Source organism: Schistocerca gregaria, chromosome 3, assembly GCF_023897955.1.
Source record: "Schistocerca gregaria isolate iqSchGreg1 chromosome 3, iqSchGreg1.2, whole genome shotgun sequence".
Lineage (NCBI taxonomy): Eukaryota > Metazoa > Arthropoda > Insecta > Orthoptera > Acrididae > Schistocerca > Schistocerca gregaria.
This window is the reverse complement of record NC_064922.1, coordinates 847,733,015-847,756,271: the sequence shown is the minus strand read 5'-3', so window position 1 is coordinate 847,756,271 and position 23,257 is coordinate 847,733,015. Positions and strand designations below refer to the sequence as shown.

General features: G+C 42.5%; 1 protein-coding gene across 1 annotated transcript in view; it reads left to right on the top strand.

The window, feature by feature from the left end:
• The window catches only part of LOC126354755 (sensory neuron membrane protein 2-like), a 354,832-nt gene that overhangs the window by 290,793 nt on the left and 40,782 nt on the right, over nucleotides 1-23,257 (top strand). Inside the window, exons 3-5 of the mRNA XM_050004636.1 lie at nucleotides 2,221-2,365; nucleotides 16,682-16,945; nucleotides 21,367-21,584. Of these exons, the coding sequence (XP_049860593.1) occupies nucleotides 2,221-2,365; nucleotides 16,682-16,945; nucleotides 21,367-21,584 (627 nt within the window). The remainder of the gene's footprint in view (nucleotides 1-2,220; nucleotides 2,366-16,681; nucleotides 16,946-21,366; nucleotides 21,585-23,257) is intronic.

Sequence of the window (23,257 nt, the reverse complement as noted above, 5' to 3'; positions counted from 1 at the left end):
ATAAAAGACCTACTGCTACATAAGAAAAATTAAGTACTTACATGATTAACAGCCATGCATACCAGCCATATATACCATAAAATATTCTCATGTAGATATCAACGTCAAATTATACTTGTAGTTATATAGTAAGTGTTGGTAATGTCCTGGATGCGTCTGGTATTTATACAAATAAACGAGGCCAGCAGAGCGCAATAAAACGTGTACTGACATACAATATGTGGCTTTAGTTCGATACTTAAAATCCATATAAAAAGTGGAAATAGTAATAATGGGAAGCACATAGCCCGTCAAAGTAAAACACACAATTGTGTAAAAGCCAGCATAAAAAAATTTGCAAATAAAACACCATCTATAACTTGAAATCTTCCAGCGTCACAAAACAGTTAAACCATAACCGTAAATATAAGGTGATTAACGAAACAATGACTGTTTAGTAGAAAGTCGATAGTTGATAACACATCAGTAGTGGGGTCTCAGTGGCGGCGCGACGTGCGTTCTCTGTATGAAGCTCTTGTTTTCTTGTGGCGGAACTTGCGGAAGAAGGTCCAGTCTCCTCGTCACCGGTTGCCGGCGAACACGACCGCACGCCAAGCTGCTCGGGCGCACGACGCAGCTCAGACTAGTAGGTTTCTGAATACCGTAGAATAAGCATTTAGGTTAACCCCAATCTGGTCCTTCAGCAGTAATTCCGGTTGCCGTTTTCTGTGTACACAAATCTCCATTTTCTCGAGCAGATCCAGTATTTGCCCTTTTGGCGCCCTATGCAACACATTCTTGCTATCCTATAATGTTTTACGCAATAGATAATGAGAACTACGAACATTTTTACGAAAGTCTTGCACTCCATTTTAAGATAAGCTAGCATTTGAAGCATCTCAGTGTCCGTGGCGTCGTCTCTCCTGAACTGTTTTGTTGTACAATGATATAATTTTGCAGATACATTCTGTAGTATATGTGGATGCTGTCTGCAAAACGTGTTACGAATAGAATTAATAGTAAAGAGGTAATAAGTTAAAACGTCATGCCTGACACTGAAGTTTCACTATACGACCAACGAAAATGCAGAAATCGATAAACTGTCTTCGTTTCATTATTTTGTGGAGGGCGGCAGTGGCGGGGTGGGCGTGAAGTGTTTATTAGTAAAAAAGAAGTTTCCAAATGTATTGTAATCATGTGTAAAGTTACATTACAATGAAATGAACACCCTTACCTGCTTACAGGCGTTGACATACGTCAACGGGGACAGATGAAAATGTGTGCCCCGACCGGGACTCGAACCCTGGATCGCCTGCTTACATGGCAGACGCTCTATCCATCTGAGCCACCAAGGACACAGAGGATAGCGCGACTGCAGGGATCTATCTCTGCCACGCCTCCGAAAGAACAGATGCCATCTTAGTATATATACAGTTAAGGCTCACCTTGACCATCTTCTTCTTCTGTGCGAATGCACAAACAGTGCCCGAACTCTTACGGGAATCGGCAACGCGCCGCCAGTAATGAGTATAATGTGTGGGGGCACCACAAATGTAGTGCGGGACAATACGTTGAGAACGTGGGTTTCTCGGGAGGTGCGCCAGAGATAAATCCCTGCAGTCGCTCTATCCTCTGTGTCCTTGGGGGCTCAGATGGATAGAGCGTCTGCCATGTAAGCAGGGGACCCCGGATTCGAGTCCCGATCGGGGCACACATTTTCATCTGTCCCGGTTGACGTATGACAACGTCTGTAAGCAGCTAAGGGTGTTCATTTCATTGTAATTTCATTCTAACGAGGTGCATGGTCACCGATGCTATCTGTTCTTTCGGACATGTCAGAAAGAACAGATACCACCATATACCATATGTGTAAAGTTCGTTGGAAGCCGCTAAGCGCTAAGTGCTGTCATTCTGAAATACCACGCAAATGTAGTCTGAGCAATTAGCGTGGCGTAAGTTCCGTTACCTCAAGAGGTAGGCAGCCTGGAGATGGGATCAAGGGGTCGAGTGAACATTTTAGCGGTTTAGTAATTCAGACAGGTTGTACCTCAACTGGCAAAAATTGAAGTTAAAATTAGTGACTGCCATTAGAGTCACGTGTATCTAGCTGTCTCTGGTCCAATTAATTCTGGAAGAGAACGCCGGAAGATAGAAACTATGGGCACTGCTGTTGACAGATAGGTGTGCACAGACCGACGTGCTACGGTGGTGACCTTTAAACCTTTTCTGGTTTGGTTTCAGGGAGTGGCGGCGCAGGCGTGACGTCACGAGGATGGCGAACGGCTCGCTGGACTACCGGCTGGAAACGACCTACCACTTCAGTCCGGAGCGCTCTCCAGGACTGTCCGAGGACGACGAGTTCACCTACCTGAACGTCGTCATGGTGGTCAGTACTGGCTGCAGCGGTTGGCTGGTTCTGCCGGTCCGGCGCTGGTTGCCAAATTATGTCGCGCCACTCCAGTAGTATTAGTCTTGATACTCGTTACTGGACTCCAGACCCCTTAATGCCAGTCAACACAGTTCTGAACACAGCACAAGAACGAAAGTGGCTTACACGGAATCATATACATTAAAACAAAGAAATGCATTCATTGTTGTTAATATATACAGGGTGTTTCAAAAATGACCGGTATATTTGAAACGCCAATAAAAACTAAACGAGCAGCGATAGAAATACACATTTTGTTGCAATATGCTTAGGACAACAGTACATTTTCAGGCGGACAAACTTTCGAAATTACAGTAGTTACTATTTTCAACAACAGATGGCGCTGCAAGTGATGTGAAAGATATAGAAGACAACGCAGTCTGTGGGTGCGCCATTCTGTACGTCGTCTTTCTGCTGTAAGCGTGTGCTGTTCACAACGTGCAAGTGTGCTGCGGACAACATGGTTTATTCCTTAGAACAGAGGATTTTTCTGGTGTTGGAATACAGTGTTGTTGCAACAAGACGAAGTTTTCAACGGAGGCTTAATATAACCAAAGGACCGAATCGCGATACAATAAAGGATCAGTTTGAAAAATTTCAGCGGACTATGAACGTGACGGATGAACGTGCTGAAAAGGTAGGGCGACCGCGTACGGCAACCACAGAGGGCAACGCGCAGCTAGTGCAGCAGGTGATCCAACAGCAGCCTCGGGTTTCCGATCGCCGTGTTGCAGCTGCGGTCCAAATGACGCCAACGTCCACGTATCGTCTCATGCGCCAGAGTTTACACCTCTATCCATACAAAATTCAAACGCGGCAACCCCTCAGCGCCGCTACCATTGCTGCACGAGAGACATTCGCTAACGATATAGTGCACAGGATTGATGACGGCGATATGCATGTGGGCAGCATTTGGTTTACTGACGAAGCTTGTTTTTACCTGGACGGCTTCGTCAATAAACAGAACTGGCGCATATGGGGAACCGAAAAGCCCCATGTTGCAGTCCCATCGTCTCTGCATCCTCAAAAAGTACTGGTCTGGGCCGCCATTTCTTCCAAAGGAATCATTGGCCCATTTTTCAGATCCGAAACGATTACTGCATCACGCTATCTGGACATTCTTCGTGAATTTGTGGCGGTACAAACTGCCTTAGACGACACTGTGAACACCTCGTGGTTTATGCAAGATGGTGCCCGGCCACATCGCACGGCCGACGTCTTTAATTTCCTGAATGAATATTTCGATGATCGTGTGATTGCTTTGGGCTATCCGAAACATACAGGAGGCGGCGTGGATTGGCCTCCCTATTCGCCAGACATGAACCCCTGTGACTTCTTTCTGTGGGGACACTTGAAAGACCAGGTGTACCGCCAGAATCCAGAAACAATTGAACAGCTGAAGCAGTACATCTCATCTGCATGTGAAGCCATTCCGCCAGACACGTTGTCAATGGTTTCTGGTAATTTCTTTCAGAGACTACGCCATATTATTGCTAAGTATGGTGGATATGTGGAAAATATCGTACTATAGAGTTTCCCAGACCGCAGCGCCATCTGTTGTTGACAATTGTAACTACTGTAATTTCGAAAGTTTGTCTACCTGAAAATGTACTGTTGTCCCAAGCATATTGCAACAAACGGTGTATTTCTATCGCTGCTCGTTTAGTTTGTATTGCCGTTTCAAATATACCGGTCATTTTTGAAACACCCTGTATTAATGACTTGCACTCCATATTCATGAAGATGCAAAGCTAGTTCTTTTTGCTGATGATAGAAGTATAGTAATCACACCCAACAAACTGGAATTAGCTGAGGAAATTGTAAATACACTTTTTCAGACAATTATTAAGTGGATCTCTGCAAATGTACTCTCACTAAATTTAGAGAACACAGAACAGTAAATAGCACAACACTGTTGATAAATATAGACACTGAACAGAAGTCTGTTGCTAAGGCAAAATATTAAAAATTTCTGGGTGTGTGTGTAACCTCCCCTTCACTTATCGACCTTAATGACAGTAAAAATTAAACCGCGTGTACCTAATGGAAATTTGAGAAAAGCAATCGTCACTGAAGTTAATTTGTCGGAAAACAGGAAGGAAAATGTTACATGTAAATGAAAGGAAAAATTCAAATGAAATGGGTGGAAATTAATTTTGAAAAATGGGTGAAGTTAATAAAGAAAGTAAATGTGGTCAGTCGTTACGTTAACAATTAACGGGAGTTAATTAGATATTTGAGATTTGGGGAAAATTACGGTCGCCTGTCCTATGGACAACTGCTATAATAACTGAAAAAGAAACATTATTGCACATATATTTAGCACTAAAAGCGTGGCAACTGAAGTTGACACGTGTTATGTGAAAACTGAATTTTTGTCAGAAATAATAAATTTTGAAACGCTCTGACTTAATTTAGCAAAACAATTAATGAAACCGGAATATTGAAAGTTAATGTAGTGACTGTTCGTGAGGCACTACGAAATTCAATAAAATAAGGTTGGGCGTGGGCTACCTCAACAATCATTTCAAAACCTACTTGAATCTACGAAATTAAGAAATAAGAGATTTAACTTTGAACTTTAATTAAATGATTCTGAACAATTAACAGTAGAAAAATTTAGTATGTACCAAGCTGAGATGCAGTCACAGATAAGCTAAACTATGGTAACAAAACTAGCACTCTGAATTTCTGCTTGTGTAATCTAAATATAGTTCTGTTTGGTAATTCTAGCTACCTATGAATACTTTAACTGAACTTTGAAATTAAAGCAGTGAAATCGAGTGATATTGCTTTAATGCTGGCGTTCGAATGTCAACGACACTCGAGTTCATTTCGGAAAAGGAAGGGACCGTGCTTTGTAATGCAACTGGGACAATGAGCAACAAAGGTTCATGCTAAGTTGCTGTATTTCAGTTATGCTAATGGAATAGTTTGAAAAGTTGAGTTCTGCCATACAGTTCTAAAACTTTACGTGCTTTCAGGCTTCCTTGTTGGTTGATTGAAGGTTTGAAGTCGTCGGTCGAGGAGGTGGCGACAGCCACTCATTGTCGGCCGTAGCTGTTGCAGAAGCTGGATGTTGGCGCGCCTTCTTCTCGACACGGCCACCAGGCGAAACGAGCTCTTGATGTGCGCCAGCTAATGTTTCCCGTCCGCGACACCGTGCCAGTAACTATCATAGCAAGTCGAGCGCAATTACATGCTGCCAAACCCCGGAAGCGCGGCAACTCGCGGGAGCGTCACTCAACACACCTGCTCCACCGCCCTACTCCAGCCAGACTCCCTCTGCCCACGCTCCACGTTGCACAGTTAACACTACCCAAGATCATAAACACTTTGGTTCTCCACACGACCTATATATATATATATATATATATATATATATATATATATATATATATATATATATAAAATATAGAAAAAATTTATAGTACAATAGGTGGAAATAGGAGGATATGTATTTCCGGCGTTACATGCGCATTGATGAGAAATTGAATTGAAAGAAACACATTGTTGATGTGCAGAAACGGTTAGGTTCAGCTACTTATGCTATTAGGATTATTGGAAATCATTAAGAGAAAAATATTCATTGCACAAAAGCGTGTAACCAGAATAACAGCTGGAGCCCACCCAAGACCACCTTGCAAACATTTATTTAACGAACTCGAGATATCCACAGCACCTTCGCAATACATATAACCACTTATGAAATTTGTTATTCATAACCCATCGCAGTTCAAAAATAATAGTGAAGTGCTTAGCTACAACACTAGAAGAAAGAATGTTCTTCACTATTCTGGGTTAAATCTGACTTTGACACAGAAAACGGTGAATTATGGTACCAGAAGAATCTTTGGTCATTTGCCAAACAGCACTAAAAGTCTGACAGGTAGCCAACCAACATTTAAAAACAAATTAAAGAATTTCTGAATGACAACTCCTTCTATTCAATAGATGAATTTTTAAATATGAAGTAGTGACTGTAATAAAAAAAGTTAGTTATGTTGTGTGAAGCAAACTTATGTTTAACTCACACATTCCACATCAGTACAAAACGTCGTATTCTTGATCTATGGAACAAGTATTAATGTAATGTAATGTAACTGCTTTGTATATTTTTAGAATAGACACACGAAATTATTGGCCGATATCTCTGACGTCGTTATGTTAGAACATGTTTTATGACCACACATTATGACATTTCTGTACGCCGAAAATCTCCTGTGTACTTTAACGCCATGTTGCTTGACTTCCGGAAGGGGTTCGATACAGTCCCACTTTGCCGCCTAATGAACAAAGTGCGAGAGTACACAAAGTCAGACCAGCTGTGTGACTGGATCGCAAAGTTACTAGCAAACAGAACACGGCACGTGATTCAGAACGAAGTTTTCAGACATAAAAGAAGTTTTGGGCGTGTCAAATAGCTCTAAGCACTATGGGACTTAACAGCTGTCATCAGTCCCCTACAACTTAGAACTACTTAAACCTAACTAACCTAAGGACATCACACACATCCATGCCCAAGGCAGGATTCGAACCTGCGTCCGTAGTAGCCGCGTGGATCCGTACTGAAGCGCCTCGAACCGCTCGGCTGCAGCGGCCGGCTTTGGGCGTGTCCAATGGGAGTACTGTAGGACCATTATTCTTGGCAATACGTATAAATAACACCGTGGATTGATGTAATTCTATGAGGCTTTTTGCGGATGATGCTGTTGTATACAGAGAAATTGCCACGCTAGTAAATTGTAGTGAAAGGCAGGAAGCCCTGCAGATGATCAGACGCTTGGTGCAGGAAGTGACAGTTGAACCTCAGCATAAAAAGAGAAGTAACGTATATCGTACACGTAGACGGAACGACCCTTTATTGTATGATTAGACGATTTCAGAACAATGAATGGAAGCGCTAACTTAATACCAATGAGTACTCGTACGAAGCGATTCAAGGTGGAACGACCACATAAAATTAGTCGCGGGTAACACACATGCTAGACTGAGAGTAATAGAAATAAACTTCAGAAAATGTCCGCTCACGAAGGACTAGATTACAAAATCGTTCTTCGACTAATAATTGGGTATTGCACGTCAGTATGGGATCCATACCAGGTACGACTGGTAGAGGAAATAGAGAAGATTCAGCGAAGAGCAACGCGTGTAGTTATAGGTTCATTTAGTGAGGGCGAAAGCGTCTCGCAGGTGCTGGGACAACTCCAGTGACACACGCCGCAAAAGAGGCGTTCTGCATCGCGGTGTGGGTTACTGCTCAAGTTTCAAGAACAGGTATGTTCCTAGAAGAGTCTACAGATATGTTACTTATTACTACTATATATTATGTCCTGCTACGTATACATCGAACAAAGCCTGCCAGGTAAAATTATAGAAATTCGAACTCACATGGAGGCTTACCAGCAATCGCTCTTCAAGCGAACGATTTGCGACAGGAAGAGACGAGCATTAAAGTGACAGTGCTACTCGAAGTAACTTCCGCCACTGACCGTATGATGGCTTGTGGAGTACAGATATAAATGTGGATCTCGAAACAAACAAATTAAACAAACACCAAGTGCGTGTTAGAGTCGAATAGGCTGTGTGGCAGATATCTTTTACATTAATTATTTCGTGTGGGTTGCAGTATGCACTTGGATGATACATTCCAAATGTTCATCATTTACTTGTGAGAGGCGGTTCATGCTCCCTTTGCTTACTGTAGAGCATATCGCAACCTCCTACATGAATTTAATGTTCTATAGCTCATTGCCTGGACAACCAACTACAGAGTAGTATATGAAGTAAGATTGGCCACCATGCATTGTGCTTAGCGAAAAGAGAACAACAAAATAATAATCCTAATACTAAATAATTTAACTTCCCGTTTATTTCGATGAGGCTATATAATTCTTCGCTGCCTCCTTTTCTTTGACTATAGCGACCAGGTTTATATTACTGGTACTAATAACTTTTGATAATATTTGCTTCAGGTCCAGATCATAGCATCTTATGCGTCGAGGTCATTTATTATAAAAGACACCTCTTCTTCTTTGCGTTCTCGTTTGCGGCTTTAGCCAGCAACACGAAAAGAATATCAAGGAAGCTATGTTTTAATTTCCTTTTTTTCCTGTAAAAAGATGTACTGCTTTTGAATCCATCTATTAACACCAATATGTGTGGTAAAGTAAATAACTTACTTTTTCTGATTTTTTTCGCCACTAAATTAGAAAGTGTGGCTCCTGAGCTGTTCAGTGCCTTGATGTTGTACTGTCTTTATCTGATTAATTAATTTCATAGACCGGTACGTAATGTGTATTATTACTGAAATTATGAGTGCAAGACAACAATAAAAATTTGAAAATTCATAAGTGAAAATGGGAAGGAGCACCGGGTTGTTATACAGGTACTACAATCCATTACGTAAAAAAGGTTACAAAGGCTTGAACTCTGCTAGCGTTGACGTCGCTGTCTTGCCATCAACGTTGACAACGAGGCTGCACGATACTAAACTAATCTTCTTCACAAGCGTTAATGTTCATAAGAGATTTTAATTGCGAATAGCATGTAAAAACAATAAAGAAGTTCGTTCTTGTGGCAAGCCCAAATCCTCACAGTCGTAGCAAAAATCACGTTTGTGTGTGGAAATTGAGCCGATTATTGCCTGCCAGCTAGGCAGCCAACATTACACTGGCGCATGTCATATGAACTACTAACTCAGGCTGTCTGCACCGTTATGTGTTATGGAGACGCAAACAACAGACAATGTTGTGACGCTCGGCTTGAATATGTACACTGCGGATATTGTTCGAATTTAGCCCATTCATTTCTGTGTAAGAATGAAACGGCCAACCGACGTCTTCCGAGTTCCGAGCAGTCAGTAATGAGAGTGTTCAAGGAAACGAAATGTGAGCGAGACAAAGATACACCTCTGCACAGGGTCGCATGCTGAGCTCTGTCCTCTCTAAGAAGAAAAACAACAGTTTATTGATAAGGAGAAAAACTTTAGTAACTAAAACAGTTTAAAAATTACAAGATATCTTGGGTTGCTCAATCTGGACGTCTGTGCATTTTTATACTCGTAATTCATATTCAAACTCACTTTGCGGGGACATCAACGTCAACTGCTTCATTATTCCGGCGTATGTTTTCCTTCAGTTGGCCTACCTCTACAGCGTAATTTTTGCACAGTTTTAGTTTTTAAACGTCCTCATAGATAAAAACCGTAAGCAGGCAAGTCCGGCGAACGAACTGGGCACAAATATTTCTTCATTGTCCCGTTATTCTGCGCAGGCTTCACGAATGCAGGACAGCGACTGACGAGGTAGCCCCACATCTTGCTGTCCTATTATCTGATGTCTCCGTAAACTGAGTTTGAATATGACTTACGAGTATAAAAATGCACAGACGTCCAGATTAAACATCCTAGGATATCTTGTAATTTTTAAACTGTTTTAGTTACTAAAGTTTTTCTCCTTATCAATAAACTGTTGTTTTTCTTCTTAGGGAGGAAACAAAAGAAAAATTTGGAGTAGGTATTAAAATCCATGGAGAAGAAATAAAAACTTTGAGGCTCGCCGATGACATCGTAATTCTGTCAGAGACAGCAAAGCACTTGGAAGAGCAGTTGAACGGAATGGATAGTGTCTAGAAACGAGGATATAAAATGAACATCAACAAAAGCAAAACGAGGATAATGGAATGTAGTCGAATTAAGTCGGGTGATGCTGAAGGAATTAGATTAGGAAATGAGACACTTAAAGTAGTAAAGGAGTTTTGCTATTTGGGGAACAAAATAACTGATGATGGTCGAAGTAGAGAGGATATAAAATGTAGACTGGCTATGGCAAGGAAAGCGTTTCTGAAGAAGAGAAATCTGTTAACATCGAGTATAGGTTTAAGTGTCAGGAAGTCATTACTGGAAGTATTTTTATGGAGTGTAGCCATGTATGGAAGTGAAACATGGAGGATAAATAGTTTGGACAAGAAGAGAATAGAAGCTTTCGAAATGTGGTGCTACAGAAGAATGCTGAAGATTAGATGGGTAGATTACATAACTAATGAGGAAGGATAGGATTGGGGAGAAGAGACGTTTGTGGCACAACTTGACCAGAAGAAGGGATCGCTTGGTAGGACATGTTCTGAGGCATCAAGGGATCACCAATTTAGTGTTGGAGGGCAGCGTAGAGGGTAAAAATTGTAGAGGGAGACCATGAGATGACTACACTAAGCAGATTCAGATGGATGTAGGTTGCAGTAGGTACTGGGAGATGAAGAAGCTTGCACAGGATAGAGTAGCATGGAGAGCTGCATCAAACCAGTCTCAGGACTGAAGACCACAACAGCAACAACATTATCTGAAAGGAGCAGTTTTGAAAAATTTGAAGATAAACTTCTGTATGGACAACGGCTTCAACCAATAACAGGTCGATGCTTCTACAAGCATAAACCGCGCACCAAATGCCAATTTATTACCGTGAAGAGGAATTTGAAACAGAATGTGTTTTCAGTGGCCCAGTAGTAATTAGTACGGCTCTTCATATGGCCAGAAAGATAAACCCAAGCTCCATGATTCATTTCAGGTCACGTTTACACATCCACAATTTCCTTAAGCAACCTCTCACAATAGTTAACATTCTATTCTTTATCAGCTGGAAGTATTGGCTGAACGAACAAATGAAATGCTGTAACGTTTCTTGTGTGTGGCCTTAGATACAGAATGACGAGATGTCGTACGTTTAACAGATGTCTGTTGCGAAAAGCACCTGAGATATTACTTTCTAGGCCAGCTGTGAGTTTCTGCAAAATGTTTGCGGAGTTTGAACTGAAGCCTTGCAGTTATAGTCAGAACTAAAGATATCGCGATTGGAGCGCCACTTTATCAATTTTTGAATACCACTCTTTTAGTGGAGCTTGGTAATTGTTCGTGAAAACAAGTCTTGTTAAACGCACCAGTACGGGCGTAATCTTCAACTAAACACACTCTTTCAGTCACAGAATACGAAATACTTTGCTTAAGTAACGAAAAGACCGAAAATTTTCAAAGCAGAAATTTGAGCCGTGATATTTCAGCACGCTCGTCACGTGATCGGTAAGCTGGACGAGCGGCAAATAATAAAATCACAACATGTTGTTTACAAGGAGGGTCTGTAATAATCGTATCTTCGACATAATGTATACTCCAGGGATCATACATCCACTTTGCGTGGCGTGCGAGCTACTTATGGCGTCAGCAGACACCAGAGCTGCTGGGTGCCTCGAGTATCTTTAAGTGATATTCTGTATTCATACTTGAGCTAGAAGAGATACAGTCTCCATGCCCGTGCAGGACGTAGATACAAAATACGTACACACAACATCAGTCAACAACTGAAAGTCTAAGACTGCTCAGGCGTTACGGACGCCGAACTAGCTGTCCCGGACCAGCCCACAGAAGGCCTGTTTATTTACTGGCATTTATTTTTCATCTGCTGGCTGTTATTACACCATGTCGTGTTGTATCTGTAATTAAAAGTTTGAACTGACTCCAGATGTTTTCTGTTTCACGAGCTGAGGACAGGATCTAGATACGTTAATGTCTTAGTAACTACGTGACTACCAGTAATATTTTAGTGTCTTAGCATCTTATAACAAAGTTGGAATTACGATATAACCTATACCTATGTTAATACAATTAGATGGTGTATAGTTTGCTGCACTGGGCTACTATAAATGATTTAATCGTTTTAAAACTTCTATATTTTCCACAGTATTACATCTACAAATATGACTGACGCGTGGATAGAACCACAAACTCACCGAATTTGCCTTGCGCCCAACCAGCTGGCGTTAAGAATACAGTTCCTTGACAAAATGGTGATAAAACAAGAAAAGAATTGTTGGGGCTAGAATATGCGGGAAGTTATCTGGTACAATAGTGCAACGTGCATGCAGAAGGAATCATGGAATAGAACCGTTTCCCAAACATAGTACTGTTCGTTGGTCCGCGCAGTCCGGAACCGTGCGACTACGGTCGCAGGTTCGAATCCTGCCTCGGGCATGGATGTGTGTGATGTCCTTAGGTTAGTTAGGTTTAGGTAGTTCTAAGTTCTAGGGGACTAATGACCTCAGCAGTTGAGTCCCATAGTGCTCAGAGCCATTTTGTTCGTTGGTCTCGATAGTTTAAGGGCACCGGTTGTTTCTGCGAACAAAAAGTAGCAGGCGACCAAGTGTGTGACACGCCACCGTGGAGAGGGTGATGGAAAGTTTCGAAAGCTGCGCAAAAAATCAGTGATCCTAGGAAGCCACGAACTTGGAATAACGTAGAAAACTGCGTGTAAGATTTCTCGACGGCGCTCACATTTCAAACCGTACAGTCTGCAGGTCGTGCAACAGTTAAAACCGTAGCCTTGAATTTTGTGTCACAATGGAAGTAGCACTCGAGGATGAATATTTCGCATCTAAGGTGATATTCAGTGCCGAATCAACATTCCACTTGTATGAAAAGACTAGCTTAGCGCCCACTACTTTGCTCGTGGAGGCTGTATGACCTGCAGATAATTTTTTTGTTTTCATTTAATCAGATTTTTATGTTGTTCTTAAATTGCAACACTTCTAAGCTTTTCACGCTAATGAAGGCCCTGTAAGCATGGTCTTTTCCGAATGTACTTCTGACCAAAAAGCGATTCTGATAGCTGGAGTCCAATGTTTTTGCCTTTTGCCTTCTTGTGGAGACATTTCCATAGAAATTCTGTCTCTTAACAAATATTTCTGTATATCTAACGGAGAAGGAAATAAAAATTATGTAATTTTATTTTTAATAATTTTTCTAATGTAACTAAATATTTTCTTAATAATTTTCATCCCATAACCTAGAAGTCAAAATACCAATTATCATAGATGTAGCCCTAAAAATCCTTTAACAGTTCTGCAGTAATTATTATTTTCAAAAAACTGTCACTCACTCTTTTACCATCTAAGTGGTTGATGTTCCAGAAATGCTCAAACACGTATCTCTTATTTTCTGAATGAGAAATCAAATATCCTGGGCATCTCCTCATGGGAGAATCGATGTTCGTCATAACCTAAACGAGGAACTTCCGCATCGCTGGCTTGACCTAACGCCTAGTGACTTTTTCCTTTGGTGGCAAATTAAGGATCCTGTTTGCATACCACACTGCCAGGGACACTGCTGCAGCTCCGAGAACACGTCAATGCCGCTACGGTGGCCACTGACAGAGTGTAGCTACATAATGTATGGAACGAATTTGACTGCCGTCTGGACGTTTGTTGTGTGGGTAGAAGGGACTGTAAAACGCAAACTTGATGAGTTTAGGTTCCTGTTCATGCGTGCATCATATTTGTACATGTAATACTTTGGGAAATATGGAGCTCTGAAACCGAATGAATCATTCCTAGCAACCACGTCTATGTTAATGGCAGTCTAAGAATTCTGCAAAACTTAGTATATCGTATTGTCATGTCCAATTACTTTCGACATTTATGGCTCCCGCACGTGAGGGACGTGGAAAGGTACGTAGATGTTTGTAGATGTGGACTCGGTTTCGCTCCCCTACTAAGGAGACACACACCGAGTCTCTAACCCTTGCGGAGAGTGAACATTGCTGTACTGAACTTTGACGATGTGCACATCTGCCACAGAGACAGGTATCTCCATCCACAACTCTTGTAATCACAACGCTCCGCTTCATGGCCTTTTCACCCCGAGCTTCCCCCTCTGTGTGGTTATCGTCTACCAGTCCTTTTACAGTCACCAACCATTGTGAGCGTTGCGTTATAGTTCGTCATCGAAGGACTGAAGTCCAAATCGCGATCCCATTCGTTTTACACAGCAGTAGGAGTCTCGGCTGAAGCCCAAAAGCAAAGTGCGAACAAAATTCTAAGTATTAGTCCAGTGACGAGCTTTGTATGCTAGAAGTTTGGAGGGCAGTTTGGTCACGAAGATGAAGAGTGCCTTTTACAGGCGTCAGGAGTTCCCTTTATTGACTAAAAGTCAGTGGTACAGACTCCTTTCACGTGGCATCAAGTAAGCGAGGTTGGAGCATATCACGCGAATTGCGCAGACCAAATGGAGAGAAAGACTCCAGACGCGCATGTCATTTGTTCTGTCATTCAGGCCAGATACTAGGCAAAACATACGATTGCTATTCAGAAAAGAATGTCCAATCGATTGAGAAATGGAAAGCACAGTGAAAATCTGACGAAGCTTTGCGTACGTGTGTTGGGCAGTATCTCTACTGTGCCCATACATCGTGCAACGTCAGTCTTTTCAATTCGAAGTGCACAGTGATCACGTAAACATGGCTAGAAAACAGTGTCTCCCGCCAAGTATGATTCTCTCTGAGAGATTACGCCTGATTTCATGCATGCCACACAACGTAACCGTTATGCATTTCCTTCTTCATAACAAATACTTCGCCTCACACTGAGGGGCAATGAGGAAGCTCCTGCTGTGTTTTCGGTGGGAAGTGTTTGTTCAGCCATCATACAGCCCGGACTTGGCTCCCTCAGATTTTCGTCTATGCTCACATGAACCGCTGAGGACATTTTGGAACAGACAATAAGCGGCAGATTAGCGCAGAAACTTCGCAAGAAGGACAAGCTGCTGCCTTTTGTTGCTACAATGCCACGAGAGATGTCTCAATCGGAGCTACAGTCCTGGCCATTAAAATTGCTACACGACGAAGATGACGTGCTACAGACGCGAAATTAAACCGACAGGAAGAAGATGCTGTAATATGCAAATGATTAGCTTTTCAGAGCATTCACACAAGGTTAGCGCCGGTGGCGACACCTACAACGTGCTGACACGAGGAAAGTTTCCAACCGATTTCTCATACACAAACAGCAGTTGACCGGTGTTCCCTGGTGAAACGTTGTGGTGCTGCCTAATGTAAGGAGGAGAAATGCGTACCATCACGTTTCCGACTTTGATAAAGGTCGGATTGTAGCCTATCGCGATTGTGGTTTATCGTATCGCGAGATTGCTGTTCGCGTTGGTCGAGATCTAATGACTGTTAGCATACTATGGAATCGGTGGGTTCAGGAGGGTAATACGGAACGCCGTGCTGGATCCCAACGGCCTCGTAGCACTAGTAGTCGAGATGACAGGCATCTCATCCGCATGGCTGTAACGGATCGTGGAGCCACGTCTCGATCCCTGAGTCAACAGATGGGGACGTTTGCAAGACAACGACCATCTGCACGAACAGTTCGACGACGTTTGCAGTAGCATGCACTATCAGCTCGGAGACCATCGCTGCATCACAGATAGGAACGCCTGCGATGGTATATTCAACGACGAACTTGGGTGCACGAATGGCAAAACGTAATTTTTTTCTAATGAATCCAGGTTCTGTCTACAGCATCATGATGGTCGCATCCGTTTTTGGAGTCATCGCGGTGAACGCACATTAGAAACGTCTATTCGTCATCGCACTACTGGCGTATGCCTCGGCCTGATGGTATGGGGTGCCATTGGTTACACGTCTTGGTCACCTCTTGTTCGCATTGACGACACTTTGAACAGTGGACGTTACATTTCAGATGTGTTACGACCCGTGGCTCTACCCTTCATTCGAGCCCCGTGAGACCCTACATTTCAGCAGGATAATGCACGACCGCTTGTTGCAGGTCCTGTACGGGCCTTTCTGGACGCAGAAAATGTTCGACTGCTGCCCTTCTCCAGATCTTTCACCAATTGAAAACGTCTGGTCGATGGTGGCCGAGCAACTGGCCCGTCATAATACGTCAGTCACTACTCTTGATGAACTGTGGTATCGTGTTGAAGCTGCTTGGGCAGCTGTACCTGTACACGCCATCCAAGCTCTTTTTGACTCAATGCCCAGACGTATCAAGGCCGTTATTATGGCCAGTGGTAGCTGTACTGGGTAATGATTTCTCAGGATCTATGCACCCAAATTGCTTGAAAATGTAATCACATATCAGTTCTGGTATAATATATTTTTCCAATGAATACCCATTTGTCATCTGCATTTCTTCTTGGTGTGGCAATTTTAATGGCCAGTAGTGTAACTGCTGAATTTTTTTCTTTTTTTTAAAAAAAATCATCTGTAGTTTCCATTTTGCGACAATCAGACATCACTTTCGGAATAGCCCTCGCGCACTGATAGTAAACTCGTGATTGTTAGCAACACTGATCCACGGGCGACAGATCTTTTGCTCCCAGCTAGGGGAACTCACTGCTGAGTGTGCTTGTGGTGTGCACGGCAGAGTGCTGAAGGTAACGGCGGACTGGACGCTGCTGATCGTGCGCCGTGTTGCTGTGCGCAGGGCATAGTGGTGCAGGTGTCGGAGGACTACTCGTCGCTGCTGTCGATGGTGGAGCCGGTGCTGTCTGAGCTGGTCCCGGGCGGCGCGCAGCTGTTCCAGCGCGCCTCTGCGCGGCAGCTGCTGTGGTCCGGGGTGCCCACCGTCGACTGCCGAGGAAACCTGTCCGCCGTGGCGACGCTCGCATGCGGCGCGCTGCCCTCCCTGCTGCCGGCCACCGTGCAGCAGACCGAGCCCGGCGTCTACGTCTTCTCCTTCTTCGGATTCGTGAGTACACTCCTACACCACGCTCCAACTGACGTCTGTACACCTACACTGCCCATTCAGACGCTCTTGCTCATAACAGTTGAAACATGGCATGTTGAAGTTCGCAGCTCGTGGTCTCGCGGTTGCGTTCTCGCTTCCCGAGCACGGGGTCCCCGGTTCGATTCCCGGCGGGGTCAGGGATTTTCACCTGCCTCCAGATGACTGGGTGTTTGTTTTGTCCATATCACTTCATCATCATCCAGGAAAGTGGCGAAATTGGACTGAACAAAGTTTGGGAATTTGTACAGGCGCTGATAACCGCGCAGTTGAGCGCCCCACAAACCAATCATCATCATCATCATATCCTGTTGAAATTTCTAAAGTAAGCCAGATTGTAAAAGGTAAACTATCACGGCTTGTAACGCCATACTTATTAAAATCGTAATTGTGTCATAAAGTCAAGCAGGAAGAGTGCAAGTACACTGTAAATTAACTTGAGTGCTGCAAAATTGCTGAACGCTAAATGAAATGCCACTAGCTAAAATAATCACTTGTGGCGGCGCGGTTCCTTCCGTCCCTTTACGTCCTACCTGCACCTACCTGTGAACATTGTCTCCGCAGATCATCAGTAGGGAAGCCGAGCGAAACCTACTGTACTTCGACGTGAGCCAGGCTGCAATTAAAGTCACTAATCTACGTTTAGGGAGAAAGTTTTCACACGAAATGAAAGGTTGGAAATATTATCCTTAATTAATATATTCTGAAACTTAGGTGAACAAGTATCACTGCGAAGCAAGTGCTGGTCTTAACACAGTCACTCACAATCCCTTTCACTCACGTTAGCAAGTTTATGGTATTGCATTTCCCGAAAGCTTAATAGCTACAAAAATACGGATTGTTTTTAATTGAGAATGCTCGCCAAATATTTAGTCTGTCGGTACCTAATGCAGTCACAGTTTTTAGCCACCGACCTATTCAATACGCCACGCGGAATTTATGTCCTTTCCCGTCAAAAAATTCACTTAAAAATTCCGAAATTTCAACGCACCCATCGGAATAATTATGCCGTCACTTTACAACATTTTTGATGTAATAAACACTGCTAGACCCGGCAACTTATCATTTCCATCGGAACTGCTACTACACACGTCCGAATACTTCATGGCTAGGCTTTCACTCCTCTTTAGAATACTCTAAGTCTTCTCTACCAGCAGAGAAAGGCGTGCGAAGGATATTGCTTTACCATTGGTCAGTTTACTCAACAGCCAATCGCAAAACAACATTCTCCTGCGTCAGTCCGCGCTTTTTATCAATAACCAATCGCAAAATAGCAAACCTAACGACTGCACTTTTTACCGACGCAATTATCTAATATGCTAAAGTTTTGTTTATGTATAAAGTTATTTAATATTGTTATTTATACCTGAATTAACGTTTACCATAAACTTACTTTACAAATCTATTCTACAAAACTCCCTTCTGTCCACATCCCTACTTCTTCGAAATATTCCCACACTAAATCCCATTACATAACTCGTTAAAAAATTATCTTCGTATTAACCTTAAACCACACTAACGCATCATTCATACTGCTAAAACACATTTATAACATTTTACATAACAACACCTTATGAAAATACTAGAACAGTTTATGAAAAACATTCTATTACTTTAGTGCACTCTAGTGGGCCCAATCGAAACTAAATCACAGTCCCCTATCCAATTCTGTCCTCTATCGGATGATACATAAACTACGTGCGCGTCCAGTCTTGCGTCACCATCTGCCACTATCCAGCTGAGACGCAACTCCCACCTAACCGCTTCCAAGGCAGGATCAGTATACGGCTCTACGCCTCACACTGGCTTTATTTTACGCGTTTCGGAAGATACCCATCATTAGATGCGTCTGATTATGGGTCTGCCATGACAGCTGTATCAGTCACAACATGTCTTTACGCTTCATAATGAATTTTCCCCGAGACATTTAAGTCTCACCTTTTATATACGATAATGATAGAAGCTGGAAAAAATGAATTAAAATTTGTGCTCCGTCTAGGACTAGAACCCGGGTCTTTTAGGTTGCAAGGCAGAACTGCTAGCTATTACACTACCTTTTTTTCCATTTTGTTCGTTGTTGATCGTTGTGTCTGTTCGTTACGGATGTCACATGACATCCGGTTAAGTTCGATTGTTGATCGTTTCACTCAGTTTTTTTATTACAGAGGTCAAGCAGCCCTCTGACCGAACACGCTGAGCTACCATGCCAGCTATAATCCACCTCAGCGCCAAAGGCAACGTTGCAGCACGAATAGCAAAGTCGAGTGCCCTCTCCAAACGTAAACTTCAAATCCTCATCTTGTTTTCCTCCTAAAGTGTCACTATTACACGACTTCCCGAATACGTCCAACGCCGGGGTGGTCTTCCAAGGTAATAGTGACAATGTAGGGGGAAAACAAGCTGAAGATATGAATTGAAGTTTGTGTTCGGGAGCGTTTCGATTTGGGTAGTTCGTGCAGCAACATTGAACATATTGTTGCGGTGGCGTGACGATTAGTGTATCTGCCAAGTAAGCAAGAAGACTTGGGTTCTAGTCACGGCCGTGGCACATATTTTAATTCATGCTTTCAGCTTCCACCATTATCGTATCTGTATGTATCTGAATACCATGATGATCATTACTGTTTGATGATCGGTGTCTACCAAATCGTGTCAAATAAAGTCACTGGTTATTTAACTGGTGGTATTTCCTTTAGCGACCAATTCAGCAATTTTGCAGCACTTATATTTACTTATTAAAATACAAGCCTTTTACATGCAGCTTCGGTAATGCACGTGTCTTAGAGTGTTGACACAAACTTTGAGTGGTTGTTGATGACGTTTTCAGGAACAAATCATGGATAAGAATCCGAGGTTGGAAACGTCGTCCAACTATGCTACTGAGCGTCGAAGTTATAGGCGCCAGCGCTTGTCATTAGGCTACCCCTTTGGCAGCACATGCTAACCTCTAAAATCTCCAGTATTTTTCGGCACACAAAAGAAAAATAATATGCAGATGGAAACCCGCATCCTACATCAGCAAACTGCAAATTGATTACCAAAAGCGCACTGTGACGTGTCTTCTTTACTTTCTGAATCCACGAAAGTTACAGTACTACGAAAACTCCCCTACAAAAACAAAATTAGGTTATTTTTTTTACAGCCGTTTATTTTTTTGGTCGTGAATTTCTTATTGCTTTCACACAAATAATTTTATATTAGAGGATGCTGCTCCAAAATAGTGATTTGTGTGTGAAACTGTACAGGATGGTTGTAAGCCTTTAGGGAAATGTGCAATCATGGAAATGAGATAGTTTGTAAACAATGGAATGCTCTTTCAAGTGTTGATCATCGCAAGTTGGGAACAGACATCCCATGCGAAATACAAGACCGTAAATGTTACTGAATTTTGATCTAAATTTTTCTGGCAAACTTTAGTCTGATCTCACTCAAAAACCTTTACTGCCAAAAGTGGTTAAACTCGCAAATGATATAAATTAGCTGATAGGCAACAAGGTAACAGGAGGAAAGGATTCTGAACCAACAACGTGAAATACTTAAACGTGGAAGACGTATCATCTTGAGGAAACTTATTGATGATTATGAATGCAGAGTGCAGTAAAAACGGCGGATCACATGTCATAAAACTTGTAGAATGTGCACAATGCAAGGTCGTCACCCATACACTAAGTCTGCTTTTGTTCTACGGTGTTACTTTTATTGTGTTAACCTGTTTTCGGCTTACAAGACCATCTTCAGATATTTACTGACTATTGTCACCACTGAAGTTACAATGTTTATAAACAACATTGGAAGAGAGGTTACGCATCTAGACTGAGGCAAAAATGTACAGTTCATAACATCTTTGACAGTGCGTTGGTAATGAAATGTAAAAAGTAAAAAGATACTATTTACTGTACATTTCTACTTCAATCTAGATGTGTATCCTGTCTTCCAATGTTGTTTATAAACATTGTAACTTCTTTGGTGACAGTAGTCACACAATGTCTGAAGATGGTCCTGTAAGTCGAACATCGGTTAACACAATAAAAGTAATACTGTAGAAAAAAAGCAAACTAGCGCTTTTCGTTTATTATAACGTCATTCTACCTAGAACCGACGGAAGATACAGTTAACGCTGCACTAAGATTACAGCTTTACCACTCCTATACAAACTTATCCATGATATTTGGAATGTCGCCACGAGATTTCGTAGTCCTTCACATAAGAGGCTGGAAATTTATGATCTTCCTTTGTTCGTTTAGCGAACTTGCACGTAAAATCTGAACACAATTTGAGGTGATCGGGTGGGGTCCCGGAGACTCCTCGACATGGAATCTCCCACACGTGTGTAATGAGTGACGTGTTTGATGTGTTGCACTAACAGAGACGTACGGCCTTTGCAGAAGAACGGCACATCCAAACAGTGGTGGCGGGTGGACTCTGGCGTGGAGGACGTGCGCACCCTGGGCTCCGTCATATCGTATGACAATAGTTCACGGCTCAAAGTTTGGTCGCCTAGCAACAGTCCATGCAACGAGATCCGTGGCACAGACTCTACGCTCTTCCCACCTTTCATCACGCCCAATGACACCATCTACATCTTCGCTCACGATATCTGCAGGTAAGCTCGCAGACTATATGTATACATGGCTTATCTACTATCTCTTTTTGTTTTCATATCTTTAGTGTCGTTTCACTGTATATTAAATAACAGTTAAACACGATAATTTTCAACAGAATAATTATTCGTATTTTAGATAGTTACACAAGTGGCCAACATATGGCATCATAGACTTGTCAGTTATATGTGCGTGCATACTGCTATTACATGGCTGTCGGGTCTTCATGTGTTATGCCACCTGCTGGCTGCTTGTGTACCTATCTGAAATACGTGAAAATATTCTGTTGTAAATTACAGTATTTAAATCTTATTTGATATACACTGGAGCTCACTATGTAGGCTTAACTGGAGCGAGTTCCAGTCCTAATTATTGAGAGTCAGAAGTATGGAAATGCATTGTACAAGAATTACCTGAAGTTTTAATTAGGAATATTACATAACATATACAATGTGTTTCATTAAATGTGTTTGACTCTGTAAATTACGAAGTAGTTGGCGACGGAAATATTTATCGCAGTAGGTCACCATAAGAAACGTTACACTGTCTGCGGAACTATGAACATAGTTTATTGTGTTATTATCCAAAGAGTTAAAGCAAAAAGATATAATTTTTAAATGGAACTATAGTTGTTTCTATCACGCACTGGAATCAGTAACAGCACCTGTGTGTACATCAATTTAAATTACATTCCTATCACTTTTAGTTTTGACCTACAACCCTTCAAAGTTTCAGATCAGATAGCACACGCTGTACATAATACATGGCTACATGGCTGTGTGGTGGGTGATGGATGTTCTGGGGATTGATTTAAATGAGATGTTCAAATGTGTGTCCATGTTCCTGAATGCACAATGCAATATCCCTTTTAAAGGATCTGCGGACGAGATGTAACATCGCCGGTGTCACCGAGATACATGCGTACTCGATGCGCCGTTTTAGATCATCTGGGGATGTGGGCTCAATGACATAAACACGATCCTTTACATATCCCCACAAAAATAAATCTAATGGTGTTAAATCGTGCGACCTTACGGGCCATGAATTAGGACCAGGGATCCCCAACCACCTCCCTGCAAACCTGTTGTTTAGTTCCTCCACAGCAGCACGCGCAGAATGGGCTGTGTGCCCATCGTGCTGCATCCACGTATGGACACCAGTGTGTAGAAACACATGTTCAAGGAGACCACCCAAATTGTCGACTATAAACGCGTGATATAATTCACTTGTCAGACTACCTGGGAAGTAATGTGGACAGATGATTTCATCCCCATGGATTCCACACCATACATTAATAGACCACCTACGTTGACCTGTCTGTCGTACCCACCGAGGATTGTATGCGGTCGATTAGTGCACGTTATGGCGATTCACTGCACCATAATTTGTGAACGTGGACTCATCAGAAAACATAACACCTTGTAAAGACTCTAGCGTGAAATTACGCATGGCCCATTCACAGAATGCAACAATCCTTCCCATGCAGCTCCTGGGTCAGTGACAGGCGGTACGGGTGAAACCTGTGGCCTGTACTATACGCTACACAGATGTGAGACTGACACCAGTGACTGCAGCAGTGGCTCGTAAGCTGACATGAGAATCGTGGTGTACTGCAGCTAAAACAAACACCTCCGTCTCCTCACTTCTTGCAGTTCTTCGTCTGTTACTGCGGCGC